Source organism: Chiloscyllium plagiosum, chromosome 13 (assembly GCF_004010195.1).
Source record: "Chiloscyllium plagiosum isolate BGI_BamShark_2017 chromosome 13, ASM401019v2, whole genome shotgun sequence".
Taxonomy (NCBI): Eukaryota; Metazoa; Chordata; class Chondrichthyes; order Orectolobiformes; family Hemiscylliidae; genus Chiloscyllium; species Chiloscyllium plagiosum.
In genome coordinates this window covers 80,389,863-80,410,824 of record NC_057722.1, presented here as the reverse complement: position 1 = coordinate 80,410,824, position 20,962 = coordinate 80,389,863, and the positions used below count along the sequence as shown (strand labels likewise).

The 20,962-nt window shown below is 44.1% G+C and overlaps 1 protein-coding gene across 3 annotated transcripts in view; it reads right to left on the bottom strand.

The window, feature by feature from the left end:
• Window positions 1–20,962, bottom strand: part of LOC122556235 (thiamine transporter 2-like) — an 83,388-nt gene that overhangs the window by 12,920 nt on the left and 49,506 nt on the right. For 2 of the 3 annotated variants that reach the window (XM_043702838.1, XM_043702839.1), the window contains 2 exons: window positions 15,523–15,683; window positions 802–1,645 (listed from right to left, as the gene is read on the bottom strand). In XM_043702838.1, coding sequence (XP_043558773.1) covers window positions 802–1,645; window positions 15,523–15,683 — 1,005 coding nt within the window. Of the gene's footprint in view, window positions 1–801; window positions 1,646–15,522; window positions 15,768–20,962 lie in introns of those variants that run through there. The other variant, XM_043702837.1, reaches the window with a different exon arrangement.

Genomic DNA, 20,962 nt, shown 5'->3' with positions numbered 1-20,962 from the left:
TATTCTGCTGAAGGCATGAGTCAAATCACATGGAACTTCAGAGAAACAGGAGTGAGAGCTCAGAAACAAGCAGGTCAAGACCCCTTTGATCCCCTCAAATCTTGACACAGCTTCAGATGTCATTGGACTTAATTTTATTCTTTGAATAATTTTACAAACAGTAAAATGACTGAAAGATAAGCCATTGCTTTATCTGAACATTTTGCTTCCATCTAAAACATACCAGTAAACCCTCTATTTGCTCCACGGAGTATTCGGATTTTAATCTGTTCCCTTTCCTGCTACTCTTCTGATTTGCTCCAAAAAGTTGACTCATTTCACATCATAGGAGAAAGTGAGGACTGCAGATGCTGGAGATCAGAACTGAAAATGTGTTGCTGAAAAAGCGCAGCAGGTCAGGCAGCATCCAAGGAGCAGGAGAATCGACGTTTCGGACATGAGCCCTTCTTCAGGAATGAGCCATTCCTGAAGAAGGGCTCATGCCTGAAACGTCGATTCTCCTGCTCCTTGGATGTTGCCTGGCCTGCTGCGCTTTTCCAGCAACTCATTTTCAGCTCATTTCACATCATAAGCTGCTCAAAAGGGCCCACCGTTTGGCTGGTACCTGAATGGATCAGTTATCTCTAGTTTGGTGTTACCTCAAGACACCCTTCCATCTCCTGTGTACACCAGCAAATGAATACACTTTCATATCTTCCATCACCTTAGCCACTCTTGTAACATCTTTCCTTTTGCTGTAATGAAGAGGTGTTAATAGCTGGTTACTTTAATGAGGACCAGGATGATTAATGTTCTACTTACCTACAATGTTTGACATAGCCTCTGCTCCACCATTATACAGCCTGGCATTCTGGAATGGCTCAATGTGATTCCATAGCACCTGCATGTAGTACACGATTAGAAGATAGCCAGCAGTGGCTAATGCCCACCAAATGGACCAGCAGAGGAGTTGTGGAGAAGTGTAACAAGCTTTGAAATCAGACCACAGTTGGACAAAGACATCTTTTACACTGTGATGACCTTTTCCCTTCATCAGACCATCAGCATCTTGTTTCTGTACCTCTCCATCCAACGTCACAGGCGGATGTGAGAGTGTCCGTGTTTCCATGTTATTTGCAGAACTGGTGCTATCAGACACTGGACTAACAGCTTCAGGTAATGGTGGATTTTGGATGGTTTCAGATTTCTCTATCTTGTGGAAGAACATGCTTCTCTTGGGCATTGGCAGGAAAATAGAAAAAAGGAGGGCTACAGACACAGAAACCAGCGAGATAATGTTCAAACAGAAATAAGAGACACTCCAAACAGTAACCAGGACTTGCGCCAGTACTGAACCAAAGGTGCATCCAATCAATGTGACACTCTGATAGTAACTTGTCACTTTCTGATAGTGCTCCAAACTCACAACATTGTAAATGTAAGAGAAACAAGCGACAGCAGTAGCAGTCGTTATACCATAGCAAACTAATGAAAGCTGCATGACCGAAACATGTTGTCCAAAGGTGGTTAAACTCATACCAATAGCTGAGGCAACACAGTGACAAACTATAACTGGTTTATATTTTAAATAATCTGTGAGCAGGAAGACAGGTACTGACACTGCCAAGTAAGTGTAAGTCATTACTGGTAATACTTCATTCATGATCTGAAAGTGAATAGGAAAAATACATGTTAAAAAGAAACAATGCATTAAATAAAAATAAAATTAGTAATAAGCCTAAGAAAAAAACACAAAGCAATATCCAAATATACAAAATTGTGGGTGTCAGATGCACATTGGGGAGTGGTACATGGAACCTCCATTTTCATCATAAACAACACCATCAGCTTGTAGTGGCCTGTCCTCATCACCCTACAACCTTCCTCCCACACTGACATCTCTGCCCTTGACCCACTGCAGTGTTCCAGAGAAACCGAAGGCACTTTCTCCGAGCTGTTGATCTCCTTGACCCTATGACCCCGACTGTATAACATTTAGCTGATCAAAATTAAAATAAAAGTTCCACCTTGTTTAGTAGTTTACTTCTTTTGCCCAATATTCCACTTAGTTAAAATTATATCATTGATTGATTTTTGTAACTATTTATTAATACACAGTTTGAGAAATATCGCAGTTAATGAGCATGCCTCTTAGTGTCAGCACTAACTACCTGGAATACCCAGTATCCTGCAAGAACTCCATCCCATTCTCCCAACTCCTCCATCTCTGCCATATCTTCTCTAACAAGGAGACATTCCACTCCTGAGCATCCCAGTCATCCACCGATTTCAAACAACATGCTTTTCCTTCCTCTGTCATCCAGATAGTCCTATACCCCACTTCCTCCATTCCCCATTCCACTGCTCTAAACACCGCCCTCCACCCACCCCCCACACGGTTAAATGCAATAAAAGACAGAGATCTCTTGTCCTCACCTACCACCTCACTGGTCTCCGCATCCAACATATCATCCTCAAACACTTCCGCCAACTCCAATGAGACACCACCACCAAGAACATCTTCCCCTCTCCACTCTGCCTTCCGCAAGGACCACTCCTTTCCACAGTCCTTGGTTCGGTCCACTGTCCCCACCAAATACCTCAACCCTCAAGGTACCGTCCCCAGCAACCAGAAAAGATGCAAAACCTGCTGGTACACCAACCACCCTCACCTCCATCCAGACTTTCCAGGTCAGACAGAGGTTCTCCTGCATCTAGAAAATAGAACACAGAACATTACAGCGCAGTACAGGCCCTTTGGCCCTCGAAGTTGCACCAACCTGTGGAACCAATCTGAAGCCCATCTAACCCACACTATTCCATTTTCATTCATATGTTTATCCAATGACTATTTAAATGCCCCTAATGTTGGTGGGTCTATTACTGTTGCAGGCAATGCGTTCCACGCCCCTCTACTTTCAGAGTACAGAACCTACCTCTGACATCTGTCCTATATCTATCAGCCTTCAATTTAAAGCTATGTCCCCTCGTGATAGCCATCAGCATCTGAGGAAAAAGGCTCTCATTGTCCACCCAATCTAACCCTCTGATTATCTTATATGTCTCAACTAAGTCACCTCTCAACCTTCTCTCTAATGAAAACAGCCTCAGTTCCCTCAGCCTTTCCTCATAAGACCTTCCCTCCATACCAGGCAACATCCTAGTAAATCTCCTTTGCACCTTTCCAAAGCTTCCACATCCTTCTTATAATGCGGTGACCAAAACTGTACGCTATACTCTAAGTGCAGCCACACCAGAGTGTTGTACAGCTGCAGCATGACCTCATAGCTCCAAAACTCAATCCCTCCACCAATAAAAACTAACACATCGTACGCCTTCTTAACAAGCCTATCAACCTGGGTGGCAGCTTTCAGGGCTGTATGTACATGGACACCAAGATCTCTCTGCTCATCTTCACTACCAAGCATCTTACCATTAGCCCAGTACTCTGTATTCCATTTGTTCCTTCCAAAGTGAATTATCTCACACTATTCCACATTAAGCTCCATTTGCCACATCTCAGCCCAGCTCTGCAGCTTAACTATTTCCTTCTGTAACCTGCAACATCCTTCAGCACTATCCACAACTCCACCGACCTTAGTGTCATCCACAAATTTACTAATCCTTCCTTCTACACCCTCATCTAGACCATTAATAGAAATGACATACAACAGTGGCCCCAAAACAGATCCTTGCGGTACACCACTAGTAACTGAACTCCAGGATGAACATTACCCATCAACCACACCCTCTTTCTTCTTTCAACCATCCAATTTCTGACCCAAACCGCTAAATCACCCTCAATCCCATGCATCCGTATTTTGTGCAATAGCCTACCATGGGGAACCTTATCAAATGTCTTACTGAAATCCATATATACCACTTCAACCACTTTACCCTCATCCACCTGTTTGGTCACCATCTCAAAGAACTCAATAAGGTTTGTGAGGCATGACCTACCCTTCACAAAACCAGGTTGACTATCTCTAATCAACTTATTCCTTTCTAGATGATTATAAATCCTCTCTCTTATAACCTTTTCCAACACTTTACCCACAACCGAAGTAAGGCTCACTAGTCTATAATTACCAGGATTGTCTCTACTCCCCTTCTTGAACAAGGGGACAACATTTGCTATCCTCCAGTCTTCTGGCACTATTCCTGTAGACAATGAGGACAGAAAATCAAAGACTCTGCAATCTTCCCCCAGCTTCCCAGAAAATCCTAGCCAGTGACGTAACTATTTTCACACTTTCCAGAATTGCTAACACCTCCTCCTTGTGAACCTCAATCCCATCCAGTCTAGTTGCCTGTACCTCAGTATTCTCCTCGACAACATTGTCTTTTTCCAGTGTGAATACTGACAAAAAATATTCATTTAGTGCTTTCCCATTTCTTTGGGCTCCACGCACAACTTCCTACTACTGTCCTTGATTGGCCCTAATCTTACTCTGGTCATTCTTTTATTCCTGATATACCTATAGAAAGCTTCAGGATTTTCCTTGATCCTATCCACCAGCAACTTCTCATGTCCCCATGGTTTGTCTTAGCTCTCTCATTAGGTCTTTCCTGGCTACCTCGTAACTCTCAAGTGCCCTAACAGCCCTTAAGTCTCATCCTAACATAAGCCTTCTTCTTCATCTTGACAAGAGATTCAATTTCTTTAATAAACCACAGTTCCCTCACTCGACCACCTCCTCCCTGCCTGACAGGTACATACTTATCAAAGACCTGCAGTAGCTATTCCTTGAATAAACTCCCCTGCAGTTTCCTTCTCCATCCTACGCATCCTAAATCTTGCCTAATTGCGTCATAATTGCCTTTCCCCCAGCTATAACAGCTGTATATACCTATCCATTTCCATCATTAAAGTAAACAAAACCAAATTGCAGTCACTATCGCCAAAGTGCTCACCTGTCTCCAAATCTAACAGCTGGCCGGGTTCATTACCTAGTGCCAAATCCACTGTGGCCTCGCCCCTTGTTGGATTGTCTACATACTGTGTCAGGAAACCATCCTGCACACATTGGACAAAAATTGACCCATCTAAGTTAAAAATCACACAACACCAGGTTTAATTGGAGGCACTAGCTTTTGGAGACAACCACCTGATGAAGGAGCGTCGCTCCGAAAGCTAGTGCCTCCAATTAAACCTGTTGGACTATAACTTGGTGTTGTGTGATTCTTCACTTTGTACACCACAGTCCAACATTGGCATCTCCAAATCATGACCCATCTAAAGTACTCAAACTCAAGTCAATATTTGGAAAGTTAAAGACCCCATAACAACTACCTTGTTGCTCTCACTCCTATCCAGAATTATCTTTGCTATCCTTTCCTCTACATGTCTGGAACTATTTGGAGGCCTATAGAAAACTCCCAACAGGGTGACCTCTCCTTTCCTGCCTCAAACCTCAGCCCATACTACCTCAGTAGACGAGTCCTCAAATGTCCTTTCTGCCACAGTCATCCTGTCCTTGACTAACAATGCCACACCTCCCCCTCTTTTACCATCTTCTCTGTTCTTACTGAAACATCTAAACCACCGAACCTGCAATAACTATCCATGTCTCTGAAATGGCCATAACAATGAAGTCCCAGGTACTAACCCATGCTGCAAGTTCACCCACCTTATTCCGGATGCTCCTGGCATTGAAATAAACACACTTCAAACCACCTTCCTGTTTGCTAGTGATCTCCTGCGACCTCGAAACATTATTTCTGACCTCACAACGCTCAACCTTCTGGACACTAGAACTACAATTTAGGTTCCCATCCTCCTGCTGAATTACTTTAACCCCTCCCAAACAGCATTAGCAAATTTCCCTCCCCCAGGATATTGGTACCCCAAACAAGCTCTCCTCCAAGCTAGTTTACTGCATCAGGTGATCCTGATGTGGTCTTCTCTACATCGGGGTGACCAAACGTAAACTTAGGGAACGGTTCACCGAGCATCTCAGCCAGGCCGGCAGGGGCTGACCGGACCCCCCAGTCACCATCCATTTCAACTCCCCTTCCCAAACCCTTTCCAACATGACCATCTTTGGCCTCCTTCATTGCCACAGCAAATCAAATGGCAAATTTGAGGAACAACACCTCATCTTTTGCCTGGGCAGCCTATAGCCCAGAGGACTCAACATTGAGTTCTCCAATTTCAAATAACCTCCCTCCTCATCCCCAACTTCCTTCCCAGCCCCTCCCCCTCCCTTCCACTGCTCTCTGCCACCAACCGGATTCATTCCTCCCATTCACCAACCAGGTCGTACCCTCTACCTGTCACCACCTATCCGCAGTTCACCACCTTGCCCCCGCCACCCCCTTTATCTGCAGCTCCCCCTACACCCACCCCCCAGTCCTGAGGAAGGGTTACACCTGAAACATCGACTTCTCCACCTCTTGATGCTGCCTGCCTTGCTGTGTGCCTCTCCCTCCTGACCCTGCCTGCCTTGCTGTGTGCCTCTCCCTCCTGACCCTGCCTGCCTTCCTGTGTCCCTCTCCCTCCTGATGCAGCCTATCTTGCCTTTTGCATTTTTGGATTTCAAAATTTTTCCCATAATGATTCAAAAATAACTCATGTGAAATACATTTTTTAAAAACTACCACAAGCACTCTCCAGGTTGGGAATGGAGTCCATACTGGAGTCTGATCACAAGTCGATTTGTACACAAGTCTGAACACAATGCAGGACAATGGAAAGTAGCTGTTCCTGAGTACGGGAAATATTCATATATGGGTCTTTAAAATTACACCGGTGTAAGTATGAGCATTTGGAACTACAAGCATTCTTAAATCAAGGACTTCACTATCTGAAACTTGAATTAAAGTGAAGGCTATTAAATAGAATTAGAATTAGAATTCCTATAGTATGGAAACACGCCCTTCGGCCCAACAAGTCCATACCGACCCTCTGAAGAGTATCCGAGACCCATTACCCTACATTACCCCTGACTAATGCATCATATACATCCCTGAACACTATGGGCAATTTAGCATGGTCAATTCACCTGACCTGCACATCTTTGGACCGTGGGAGGAAACTGGAGCATCTGGAGGAAACCTGCGCAGAATAATGTGCAAACTCCATGCAGACAGTCACCTGAGGCTGGAATTGAACCCGGGTCCCTACTTTTAACTTCCTGGTTTACTACCTGTGCGAATATTTCAATGTGATCGGCTCCTTATCTGTTTGTTGCTGCTGCAAACCTAGGACAGAATCGTGTGGAGTGACAGGGGATTCAGTCCCTGGAGTCTCTCCCCTGGACTGGACACCTGACTTAAACTGGCTTTGGACAAAAAGGAAACAGTGCCACGGGGAGTGTTTGATCGTTGAAAGGAGCTTTCTTGACCACATGACACCGTTGCTTTGATGCTGACTGCAAGAGAAGAGGTTTATAGGGAGAAGTACCCGTCACAGGAATCAGGAAGAACGCTGCAGCCTCAGCGGAAATTTAACGTTGAATGGCAACAGGTCACAACCAGAGAAGTTAGGACCTAACCCTCAACGCAGGTCAAACTGAAAGTGCAAAACAGTTTGGTTGAAGCTCAGACAGTTTTCAGAAGAAGAAAGGATTCGTTGGCAAGAATTGTTTGGAGATAACGGCTTTAGCCTTCCTTGGTTTAGCCGGGGCGGGGTGAGTTGTTTGTGGTTCACTTGAGGGAGGTTTGGTTTAGCTGAGAGGCATTTATAGCCTAGTGGCATTTTCACCTATAAACTCCCCACAGCATATTATAGTTGACCTATCTCTATGTCTTCTCTGTAGTTGTAACACTATATTCCGCATTCTGTTCTATTATCCTGATGTAGTTATAGACTAGAATAGTCTTTATCATCACGTACACTGGAATGAGTGCAGTGAAAAGTTTGTAACGTCACCTCTTGGTGCTACCTTGGGTGCAGGATACCTAGGTACAGATACATGAGTGTTGTTACAGCGTAAAAAAAGAGGTTAGCAGTGGGAACAAAGTTTAAAAAGTCCAGAACGAGAATAAAAGTGACTGTAAAGTACTGATGTTCAGTCCCTCTCCAACGTGGGTCCGTGCCATCTGGCCCCAGAACACCAGGCCACACCACCTCCACCTGCTGGCCTCTGGCCAGGACTCACTCTGACACTGTTCCAGCTCCAGCCTGTTCCCCTGCTGCTCCAGGCCTCGGCCCATACACTCCATCTTGGGTCGCAACCCACACACTGTGCTCCAGCCCAGGCTTTGGCTGCACTCATTCCCTCAACCCCATTCTCTGGGCAGGGTAGGGCAATTAAAAGTTGGTGGGTGGTGAGGGGAGGGTGGAGGATAGCTATAAAGAGGAGAAAAAAAAAGAAAAATGCAAAGCAGTCTGTGTGCAGAGGAGCTCTGACTGGAATGTCCTTCTGTACCTCCATCTTGGAATGGAGTAGGGTATGATTTATCTGGAGACAACACACAATACAATACTTTTCACTGTATCTCGATGCACATGACAATAATAAATCAAATCAAATAAAATAAAAATAGGAAAAGTGATCACAAGGATTAACAAGAGAATTTAAAGATTCCTAACTTTTATTGCAGTTTCTCAAATCTACTACAGCCAATTCATGCCCTCATACCTTCATAGTTTCTTTTTAGATTTAAGACCCTAGCTTCAGACTGAGTTCCATCACTCATATCATAAAATATAGGCTCCTTTATGATTCAATTGTTAAATTTAAATCTGAGATAGACAATCTTTTTATTAAACAAAGACATCAAGGGATATGGGCCCAAGGCAGGCATATGAAGTTAAGCCACAGAAAAATCATGCTGTCATTGAATAGCAGAGCAGGCGTGAGGGGCTGAATGGTCTACTCCTGTTGCTATGTTCCTGTTCTAATCGTTCAAGCAAAGAGCATTATAATCTCCTTTGGCAGGAAGGAAAAATAATAAATTCACAGTAGGGAGCAATTTAAGATTCAGCAAAAAAGGATCGAATTTTAAAAAAGTAAGGAAGTGAGAGAGTCAAAATTTATTTGTAAAAGCTCCTATAATTATGTGAAAGGGAAATGATTAGCAAAGACAAATGTGTGCCAATTACTGATAGAGACAGGAGAATTTATAACAGGGAATAGGGAAACAGCAGAAAAACTCAACAGAACCTGTGGCAGAATCTTACAAGGACCTAAACACGTCAGGGAGAATCACACGAGCAGTCCACCTTTCATGGGGTCAGAAGCAATAAGTCACATTCCAAACAGAGTTCTGATGCTCAAGCTTTTTGTTGGGGAGCAGTGAGATGTCTTTCTCAAGGATTATAGTTTGTTATCCCCTTCGTTAATTCCAATTCTTGCCTGATGCTTGTCCAGGTCCTGGATAGGAACTAGCTGCTGACAGTCCCCATTGTGACAGTCAAAGTCTGGTGACTCCAACTCACTGGATTCTTCTCCAAATTGCCATCCTGGACAGAAGTCACCAACATCTCAGGGCACACTCCAGGACTGTAGCTGTACACAACCCATCTCCATGGACCTTAGCATCTGACACATCTCCAAACTCCTTATAGAAGACATTGGCTCTTTACTGCAGCAGTGTGCAGTATACTGACTGCTCTCATTGCAATGCTGCTACAAAGACACTTGGCACCAAGTGTCAGCTCATGGTCTGGACCAGGCTGCATCTCAGGGTCACACACTAACTCTCAGTTTATGCCTATCTGGATGTCCACAGCATCTCTGCCATTCCTTGCCCTGCCTTCCCTTTTAGTGCAAACACAATGCCAGGAGGCTTGTCAGAAGTCAAGGTCAGAAGTATCTGCTGTTGTATAGCACTGTGCTCTGTCAGTGTTACACTGCACTGTGTGTTCCAGCCTTGTAAACAACAGACAACTTTTGGCCAAATGAATGTCTCGTAATTGAAGAGGAACGGTGTTCAGCCGTATCAGCATAACAGCCTTCAGTCAGGGAGGCCTGGCATAGCGAGTCCACGGCAGCCTCCGAGATCAGGTCAGGGGTTTGGGTAAAGTCAGGCCAGGTCAGGAACCTGTCCTCATAGGGAATGTCAGGCAGTCTGCCACCCACCATGGCACTTTTGGCTGTTTAATATGTTCATTTTCTCCAGGTAATGAGACAAAGGAGTTATTGCATGAGATGAAAGTGGCTGACACATGTTGGTGCTGATGCAGGTGGGGGAGTGGTGATGTGAGATAGTAGACAGAACATAGGGCATGCTGGATTAGCAGAGTGGGAGTCAGGGATTAAGCAACTGAGAGAAAGTGAGGAAAGATGTTACGAAAGTGAGAGTGGTAGAGCATGTGCCTTAGTGGGAGTTGGTGCAGGGGCAGAGACAGAGTGAGTGTAAGATATCAGAAAGAAGAAGGTAGCACTTACTCTGGCAGAGCGGAGAAGGACATTGACCTTCGTACTGTGGCTGTTCAGATGGCTGAGACCACGTGGCAATCTCAGACCAGGGCTTGGAAGCTCTGGTGCCGCTAATCTCACAGCGAGTCTTGGGGAACGTGGACAGTTTCCTCTGCACCATCACATCCACCAACTCCCTATCCACAAAAACGCAGCATCAATTTCCCCTTCTCTACCATTCCCTGTGCACACAGGGTGGATCCACACCTCCAGCACTTGTTCAGGTATGTAACAGCCTTCCAATAATGATTCTGGTACAAGGGGTGCTGGGCTGTTCTGGGATATCCCAACAGTGGGGAGTTCCAGCTACAGCGAGTGGTAGAATGGGGTTAATATCAAATGGGAGGGCAGCATAGGGGTGGGGTGGCTAGTTAATGTGGCGAGTTTGGGATGATTGCATAACAAATCTGGGCTTTGGAGAAAATCTCTCCGTAAAACTGGAAGAAAATGATGCAGCTAAAAATATCATAAGATTCAGCCCTTTTCGTCTGACTTGATGCAAAAAGATACAAAAACAAACAATCCCAGGAAAACTACAGAACCAAGGAACTAGTAAAAATGAAGAACTGAATGGAACCTATATTAAATAGTCATTACCTGGTTGAACAGAGCTAAAAAAGAATACGTTTTTGTCAATGTTTTTCAGCTTGCCCTCATCCGGACAATTCACACAAAGTACTAAAATAAAGGGAATATAACATTACTAATGCCATTTATAGTGTTGTGAGGGGAGAGTGCTGTTTGGTTGGCAAGCGGAACCTGATTTGTAGAGGTATTTGATTTGATTTGATTTGATTTGATTTGATTTGATTTGATTTATTATTGTCGCATGTACCGAGATACACTGAAATGTATTGTTTTGCATGCTAACCAGACAAATCATACCTTACAAGAGTACATCAGAATAATGGAACAGAATGCAGAATATAGAGTTACAGCTACAGAGAAGGTGCAGAGAAAGATCAAAGCTAATATATGAGAGGTCTGTTCATAAGTCTGATAAGAAGGGAAGAAGCTGTTGTTAAATCTGTTGGTACGCTTTCAAACATTTGTAATTTCTGCCTGATGGAGGAGGGTGGAAGAGAGTATGACTGGGGTGGGAGAGGTCTTTGGCTGCTTTCCTGAGGCAGTGGGAAGTGTAGACGGAGTCAATGGAAGGAATGGACAGGTTTACCTAGTCTAAGATTACCACCCGGGGTCAGGCTGGTCTCGGCTAGTTGGCTGCATTCACAACTCTGCGTAATTTCATGCAATCTTGGGCAGAGCTGCTGCCATACTAAACTGTGATGCATCCAGAGCAGATACTGTCTATGGTGCATCTATAAGAATTGGTAAGAGTCCTTGTGAACATGCTGAATTTCCTTAGCTTTCTGAAGAAGTAGAGGCATTGGTGGGTTTTTTTGACTCAATTGCCATAAAATGTACCAGCTAATGATGACTACCAGTTAACTGCCGAGCTCTGTTTAAATTTTAGGCAAGGCAGGATGACTCTCTAATTGGTCAAGACAATGAAGCAGAGACCAGCTATTTTGTTGAGTTGAAACAGGCTCAGTGAGTCCACATTCATTCTGTGCGCAAAGAATAGGACCCTGTGTATTAGAATGTGAATCTCGCAGTACATGCTCGCACACCAGACTACAGACCCAGCTGACAATCCCAAGTTGGTTGTCAGCATTGTTCCTTGCACACTCAAGATTATTTGCCAACTGATGTTTATTAGAACCATGTCTAATGTAAGACACCATGTTGTGAGTTTCACCAGTGTGGGCAGGTTGGATATGGTCAGAGTTGAAGAGCGTGGTGCTGTAAAATCACAGCCAGTCAGGCAGCATCCAAGGAGCAGGAGAATCGATGTTTCGAGCATTAGCTCTTCATCAGGATATGGTCAGTACCTAGCTTGTTGTGAACTGCCAGAGAGATATGCTGTTGGGTATGATCAGCCAGTCTTTGGGATGTACAGCTTACACACCTAGCCTCCCATCATCAGCAAAATGTATCTCCAGCATTGCTCACCCAGTTAGGTGGATAGGAAGAACATCTCTTTAGTAAGATGGCAGCATCCTGTTAGTGGTCAACACGACTCATATTGCTGCCGCTCTATTGTAGCAGCCTGAAACACATGTCGCTGAATTGTGGGAGGGGTCTTCACCACCACCATACAACATGTGTTTCAGGCTACTACACACATACAGTCATACTCTCTCTCTCACACGCTCGCTAACACACACACTCTCTCTCAGACACTCTCTCACACACACACACACATCTCTCACATACAGACACACACACTCTCTCTCACACACATACACACAATCACACATAGATACACACACACACACCAACGTCACATTCCTGGCAATGAAGCTTGTAGGAGACACCAGTATACTCTCGTCTGTGAAACAGGCAGCTCTGTGTGACCTCATGAATGCTCTGATAAATGACATCTTGGACTATCTCTCCCACTCCCAGCTGGAAGGACCTGATTGTATAAAAGCTCAGTGCCACGGTGATCTTTACAACCATTAGCAACCGTGCCATGGGTGAGTGGTTGTAGCAGGTAGTACAGTTCTGAGCCAGTCTCTTTGCCGAATTCACTAATACAGGAGTCACCTCCAGACATGCTGCTGAGTCAGATGGAGATGGGGGGGTGGTGCTGTCACAAAGTCTATGCAGGGCTGTCAGTGGGGAACCCTCACCTTCCTCTGTTTTTACTGAAGTTTCTACTTTGCAGAATTCACTCTATTTCATGTGTTGTTTCAGACCATCGATATTGCAGCTAGGGACGGCCTGTGTTGCTTGATATTAAACACCAGCTATCCAAGGGTTATATCACAGTGTGATCAGCACTAGTGTTCAATGGACATGTGCAGGCAAATTCCGAAACTACCAGGATCAACTGTAATGGCTATTTGGTATCATGACAGGAATACTAGAGTCATAGAGTCATACAGCACAGAAACAGACCCTTTGATCCAACTTTTCCGTGCCAACCAAGTTCCCCAAACTAAATTAGTCCCATTTGCCTGCATTTAGTCCATATCCCTCTAAACCTTTCCTATTCATATACCTATCGAAATGTGATTTATATGTTATAAGTCTACCACTTCCTCTGGCAGTTTATTCCAAACACACACTAACATCTGTGAAAATGTTGCCCCTCAGATCCCTTTTAAATCTTTCACCTCTCACCTTAAACCCATGCTTTCTAGTTCTGAACTAAGGAAAAGACCTTTGCTATTCACATTATCTATGCCCCTCATGATTTTATAAGCCTCGATGTTTCTATAATTTTAGTATTTATTGCTAAAGGAATAGAGTATAAAGGTAGAGAAGTGGTTACGGTGGCACAGTGGCTCAGTGGTTAGCACTGCTGCCTCATGGTACCAGGGACCTGGGTTCAATTCCAACCTCGGGCGACTGTCCGTGTGGAGTGTGCACATTGTTCCCGTGTCTGCGTCAGTTTCCTCCAGGTGCTCCGGTTACCTCCCACAGTTCAAAGATGTACAGGTTAGGTGAATTGGCCATGCTAAATTGACTATACTGTTCAGGGATGTGTAGGTTAGGGTGAATTGTCTGTGCTAAATTGCCCATAATGTTCAGGGATGTGTAGGTTAGGTCCATTAGTCAGGAGTAAATGTAGAGTAATGGGGGTTGGGTTGGAGTTGGATGCTCTTTGGAGCATTGGTGTGGACTTGTTGGGCCAAAGGGTCAGTTTCCACACTGTAGGGAGTCTAGGTTGTAACCATACAAGGCATTAATGAGACTGCCCCTGGAGTATAGTGTAGAAGTTTGGTCCCTTTACCTGAGGAGGGATGTATTTGTACTGGAGGCAGTTCAGCGGAAGGGCATTACATTGATTCCAAAGGTGAGGGGTTTGTCTTTTGAGAAGAAACGGAGGAGAGATTTGGCCTATAACACCATTAGAAATAGGAACAGGAGGAGGCCATTCAGCCCTTTGAGCCTGCTCTGCCATTCAATAGGATCATGGCTGATCCGGCATCCCTCATGTCCACTTCCTGCCCTCTCCCCAAACTCTCTGGAGTTTAGAAGAGTACGAGGAGATCGCATTAATGTATACGAGATGCTAAAGGAGATTGACAAAGCAGATGTAAAGGGAATCTTTCCTCATGTGGAGCAATCTAAAATGAGAGGCAATAATTTTAGCGTAACGGGTGACAAATTTAAAACAGAGATGAGGAGAAATTACTTCCCTCAAAGTTCGTAAATCTGGAATTCACTCCCGCAGAGTATGGTAGATGCTGGGACATTGAGTAAGTTTAAGGAGGAGATAGATAAATGTTTAATTAGTAACAGGTTGAAAGGTTATGGAGTGTCATAGTCATAGAGATGTACAGAACGGGAACAGACCCTTCGGTCCAACTTGTCCATGCCATCCTGATATCCTAACCTAATCTAGTCCCATTTGCCAGCATTTGGCCCATATCTCTCTAAACCCTTCCTATTCATATACCCATCCAGATGCCTTTTAAATGTTGCAATTGTACCAGCCTCCACCACTTCCTCTGGCAGCTCATTCCATACACGCACCACCCTCCGTGTGAAAAGGTTAGCCCTCAGGTTCCTTTTTAAATCTTTCTCGTCTCATCTTAATCCTATGTCCCTAGATTTGGACTCCCCAGCCCAGGGAAAAGACTTTACCTATTTACCCTATCCAAGCCCCTCATGATTTTATAAACCTCCATAAGGTCACCCCTCAGCCTATTCAGCTGAATCCCTATAGCTGAAACCCTCCAACCCTAGCAATGTCCTTGTAAACCTTTTCTGCACCCTCTCAAGTTTAATAACATCTTTCCTATAGAGGGGTGACCAGAATTGCATGCAGTATTCTAAAAGTGACTTCACCAATGTCCTGTACCTCCCAACGCCTTTATGCACTGACAAGAGTGGACAGGAAAGTGGAGCAGAGGTTGAGACTAGATCAGCCAGGATCGTATTGAATGGCAGAGCAGGCTTGAGGGGCTGAATGTCCTACTCCTGCTCCTAGTTCTTATGTAAAGCTACAAGCTACAGGTGTCCCTGAAGGTTGCTATTATCCACATTTCACTAATGAAACACTTGAGGAAATTGTAACATATCGGTTGCTGTATTAAGCCAGTGATATTTACACAACAGAATAAGATGAAGTTTGTGGATAGACAAGGTCGTGGACACATACCTGTTCAACAGTGAAGTTTTTATCTGGTCCAGTTACATAAGCCACCAAAAATGAATCAATTGGCCTCATCATTGAGAAGAATCCAATGACACATAGAAGTAGAGGAGTAGAAATCCATTGTTTACTTTCCGTTCCATTCCAGCAACCAGCACCAGTGCAGCCTGAAGACATGGTCAGCAAAACAGAGGTCAATCCTTTTGAGTTTGTCCTGACTTCTGTGTTCAGCTGGAATTCCCCAGCACTTTAAGAACTAAGAACACTAAACCTTTGATCATGAAAACAAGAACTTTCAACCTTCAATGAATTGGATTTCTGCACCAGTTTTCTTTTGGAACACATAGTTAGATATGAATAAGTTACTGAACACTTGAAATTATCAACAAAAGTGACAAAATAAAAACAAAAAGACCTACACATCAACACAATGTGAACCCTCAATGTTTGATCTGTTTAAATATTTAAAGTAATTTTTAATTTTTTATGTAAATCATTCACTAAAGTTCTTTACTGATAGTTCAGCAGAAGGTATTTAAAAGCATAATGGAGCATAGAGCACCAGAATTAAATATTCTTTTGATCCCTTAATGGTGAAATGATTATGTTTAAAAATTTACACATTTACCATAAAATATAGGAACAGAGTTGGCCACTTGGCCCATCAAATCTGCTCTGCAATTCAATCATGTATGATATGTTTCTCAACCCCATTTTCCTGCCTCCTCTCTGTAACTTTAGTGCAGATGGTTTGGATGGAGCCATTTTTGTCAGGTGTGTTCAGGAGTGTTTCCTTACTCAGTATGTAGACAGACCGACGAGGGGAGAGGCCATTTTGGATTTGGTGCTCAGCAATGAGCCAGGACAGGTGTCAGATCTCATGATGGGAGAACACTTTGGTGAAAGTGACCACAACTGCCTCACATATACCATAGCCTTGGAGAAGGAAAGGAGCAATTACCAAAGGAAGACACTTAATTGGGGAAAAGGAACTTATGATGCTATCAGACAGGATTTGGGAAGCACAGAATGGGAGCAATTGTACAATAGAAAGGGCACAACAAACATGTGGAGACTATTTAAGGAGCAGTTGTTGCGAGTGATGCACAAATTTGTTCCTCAGAGACAGGAAAGAAGGGGTAAGGTTAGGGGGCCTTTGATGCGAGAACAGAGGAACTTCTCGTCAAAAGGAAGAAGGCAGCTTACATAAGATGGAGGAAGCAAGGATCTAGCACAGCTTTAGAGGATTACAGGCTTACTAGAAAGGAGGTCAGAACTGAACTGAGGAAAGCCAGGAAGGGACACAAAAAAAGGCTTGGCAGGAAGGATTAGGGAGAACCCAAAGGCATTTTACTCATACGTGAGGAATAAGAGAATGATCAGGGAGAAGGTAGGGCCGATCAGGGATAGGGGAGGGAACTTGTGTGTGGAACTTGAGCAGATAGGGGAATCCCTAAATGAGTTTTTTGCTTCGGTTTTCACTAAGGAAAGGGGACCTTGTTGTGAATGAGAACTTTGAGGAGCTGGAATACAGTCTTGAACAGATCAAGATTGATGAAGTTAATGTGCTGAAAATGTTGGCAAACATTAAGATTGATAAATCCCCAGGGCCAGATTGGATTTACCCTAGATTGCTCTGGGAAGTGAGAAAGGAGGTTGCTAAGCTGCTGGCGAAGATCTTTGCTTCCTCACAACGAGAGTCATACCAGAGGATTGGAAGGAGGCGAATGTTGTTCCTCTTTTCAAGAAGGGGAATAGGGAATTCCCTGGCAATTACAGACCAGTCAGTCTTACGTCTGTGGTCAGCAAAGTTTTGGAAAGTATTTTGAGGGATAGGATTTATGACTATTTGGCAAAGCATTGTGTGATTAAAGGCAGTCAGCATGGTTTTCTGCAGGGCAGGTCATGCTTCACAAATCTTATTGAGTTCTTTGAGGAGGTGACAAGACAGGTCAACAAAGGTCGAGTAGTGGATGTGGACTTCAGTAAGGAATTTGATAAGGTTCCCCATGGTAGGCTCATTCATAAAGTCAGGAAGTATGGGATACAGGGAGATTTGGCTATCTGGATTCAGAACTGGCTGGCTGACAGAAGGTTGTAGATGGAAAGTATTCTGCCTGGAGGTCAGTGTTGAGTGGGGTTCTGCAGGACTCTGTTCTTGGGCCTCTGCTCCTTGTAATTTTTACAAATGACTTTGATGAGAAGGTTGAGGATGGGTTAGTAAATGCTGATGACACAAAGGTTGGAGGTGCCATTGATAGTATCGAAGGCTATTGCAGGCTGCAGCGTAACATAGACAGGATGCAGAGCTGGGCTGAGAAATGCAGATGGAGTTCAACCTGGATAAATGCGAAGTGATGCACGTTGGAAGGTTGAACTTGAAAGCTGAATATAGGATTAAAGACAGGATTCTTGGCAGTGTGGAGGAACAGAGGAATCTTAGTGTTCAAGTGCATAGATCCTTCAAAGTTGCCACCCAGGTGGATAGAGTTGTTAAGAAAGTATATGGTGTTTTGGCTTTCATTAACAGGAGATCGAGTTTAAGAGCTGCAAGGTTTTGCTGCAGCTGTACAAGTCCCTGGTGAGACCACACTTGGAATATTGTATCCAGTTCTGGTCACCCTACTATAGGAAAGATACAGAGGCTTTGGAGAGGGTGCAAAGAAGATTTACCTGGATGCTGCCTGTGCTGGAGGGCTTGCCTTATGAAGAAAGGTTGAATAAGCTCAGACTTTTCTCTCCGGAGAGAAGAGGAAGAGAGGAGACCTGATCAAGGTGTACAAGGTAATGAGAGGCATGGATAGAGTCAAAAGCCAGAGACTTTTCCCCAGGGCAGGACTGACTGGCACGAGGGATCATAGTTTTAAGATATTAGGGGGATGGTATAGAGGGGACATCAGAGGAAGGTTCTTTAAGCAGAGAGTTGTGAATGCATGGAATGCATTGCCAGCTGTGGTGGTGGAAGCAGAGTCATTGGGGACATTTAAGTGACTGCTGGGCATGCTCATGGATAGCAGTGAATTGAGGGTAGGTTAAATTATTTTATTTCAGATTAGGATTAATTGTCAGCACAATATCGTGGGCTGAACGACCTGTTCTATGTTCTATGGTACACTATGTTCTAACCTCTGATCCCTTTACTCATCAAGAACCTCTCTTTCTCTATCTTAAATACACTCAATGGCTTGGCCTCCACAGCCCTGTAGAACATAGAACATTACAGCGCAGTACAGGGCCTTCAGCCATCGATGTTGCGCCACCCTGTGAAACAAATTTGAAGCTCATCTATCCTACACTATTCCATTCTCGTGCATGTGTTTATCCAACGACCATTTAAATGCCCTTAAGGTTGTCTAGTCTACTACCCTTGCAGACAATGCATTCCATGCCCCTACTACTCTCTGAGTAAAGAAACTACCTCTGACATCTGTCCTATATCTATCACCCCTCAATTTAAAGCTATGTCCCCTCATCCTAACCATCATCACCCCAGAAAAAAGGCTCTCACTGTCCACATGATCTAACCCTCTTATTATCTTATATGTCTCTATTAAGTCACTTCTCAACCTTCTCTCTAACAAAAACAGCCTCAAGCCCCTCAAACTTTCCTCATAAGACTTTCCCTCCATACCAGACAACATCGTAGTAAATGCCCTCTGAACCCTTTCCAAAGCTTCCACATCCTTCCTAAAATGTAGTGACCAGAACTGTATGCAATATTCCAAATATGGCTGCACCAGAGTGTTGTACAGCTGCAGCATGACCTCGTGGCTCCGAAACTCAATCCCTCTATCAATAAAAGCTAACACACCGTATGCCTTCTTAACAACCCTATCAATCTGGATGACGACTTTGAGGGATCTATGGACACCGAGATCTCTCTGCTCATCCACACTACCAAGAATCTTACCATTAGCCCAGTACTTTGTATTCCTGCTACTCTTTCCAAAGTGAATCACCTCACACTTTTCCACATTAAACTCTATTTGCCACTTCTCAGTCCAGCTCTGCAGCTTATCTATGTGCCTCTGTAACCTGCAACATCCTGCAGCACTATTCACAACACTACCGACCTTGGTGTCATCCACAAATTTACTAACCCATCCTTCTACACCCTCATCTAGGTCGTTTATAAAAATGACAAACAGTAGTGGCCCCATAACAGATCCTTGCGGTGCAGCATTAGTAACTCTGTAGCAAAGAGTTCTACCGATTCACCAGCCTCTCGCTGAAGAGATTCCTCCTCATCTCAGTTCTAAAGGGTCGTCCCTTCACTCTGAGGCTGTGCCCTCAGGTCCTAGTCTCTCCTCGTCGTGGAAACATCTTCTCCATGCCCACTCTATCCAGGCCTCTCAGTGTTCTGTAAGTTTTAATCAGATCCCCCCTCATCCTTTTGAACTTCATCGAGTATAGACCTCCAGTCTGCAGCCGCTCCTCATATGACAAGCCCTTCCCCCATGGGATCACTCTTGTAAACCTCCTCTTGACCCCCTCCAAGGCCAGCATATCTTTCTTTAGATACAGAGCCCAAAACCATTCACAATATTCCAAATGTGGTCTGACTAGAGCTTTATTCAGCCTCAGCAGTACAGCTCTGCTGTTGTATTCCAGCATCTTGAAATTAACGCTGACATTGCATTTGCCTTCTTAACTGCTCACTGAACCTGCATGTTAACCTTGAGAGAATCCTGAACTAGAGTTTCCAAGTCCCTTTGTGCTTCAGAATTCTGAAGCCTTGCCCCATTTAGAAAATAGTCCACACATCTGTGAGTTTTAATCCGGATGGAGGTTAGTTAGGAGGAGGTGTTATCAACTCTAGAAGGAGTGAAAGTAGACAGGTCCCCTGGGCTGGATGGGATTTATCCAAGGATTCTCTGAGAAGCTAGGGAGGAGGTATTGGAGCCTTTGGCTTTGATTTTTGAGTCATCATTGTCTACAAGTTTAGTACCAGAGGACTGGAGGATTGCAAATGTTGTGCTCTTGTTCGAGAAGGGCAGTTGAGATGACCCAGGTAATTATAGACCAGTGAGCCTTACGTCTGTTGGAGGAAAAGTTTTGGAAAGGATTATAAGAGATAAGATTTATAATCATCTAGCAAGCAACAATTTGATTTCAGATAGTCAACATGGTTTTGTCAAGGGCAGGTCGTGTCTCACAAACATTATTGAGTTTTTTGAGAAAGTGAATGAGCACATGAATGAGGGTAGGGTAGTTGACGTGGTATACATGGGCTTCAGTAAAGCCTTTGATAAGGTTCCACATGGTAGGCTGTTGGAGAAAATGCAGAGGCATGGGATTGAGGGTGATTTAGCAGTTTGGATTAAAAACTGGCTTTCTGAAAGAAGGCAGCGAGTGGTAGTTCATGGAAAATATTCAGCCTGGAGACCGGTTACTAGTGGTGTGCCACAAGGGTCTGCTTTGGGATCACTGCTGTTTGTCATTTTTA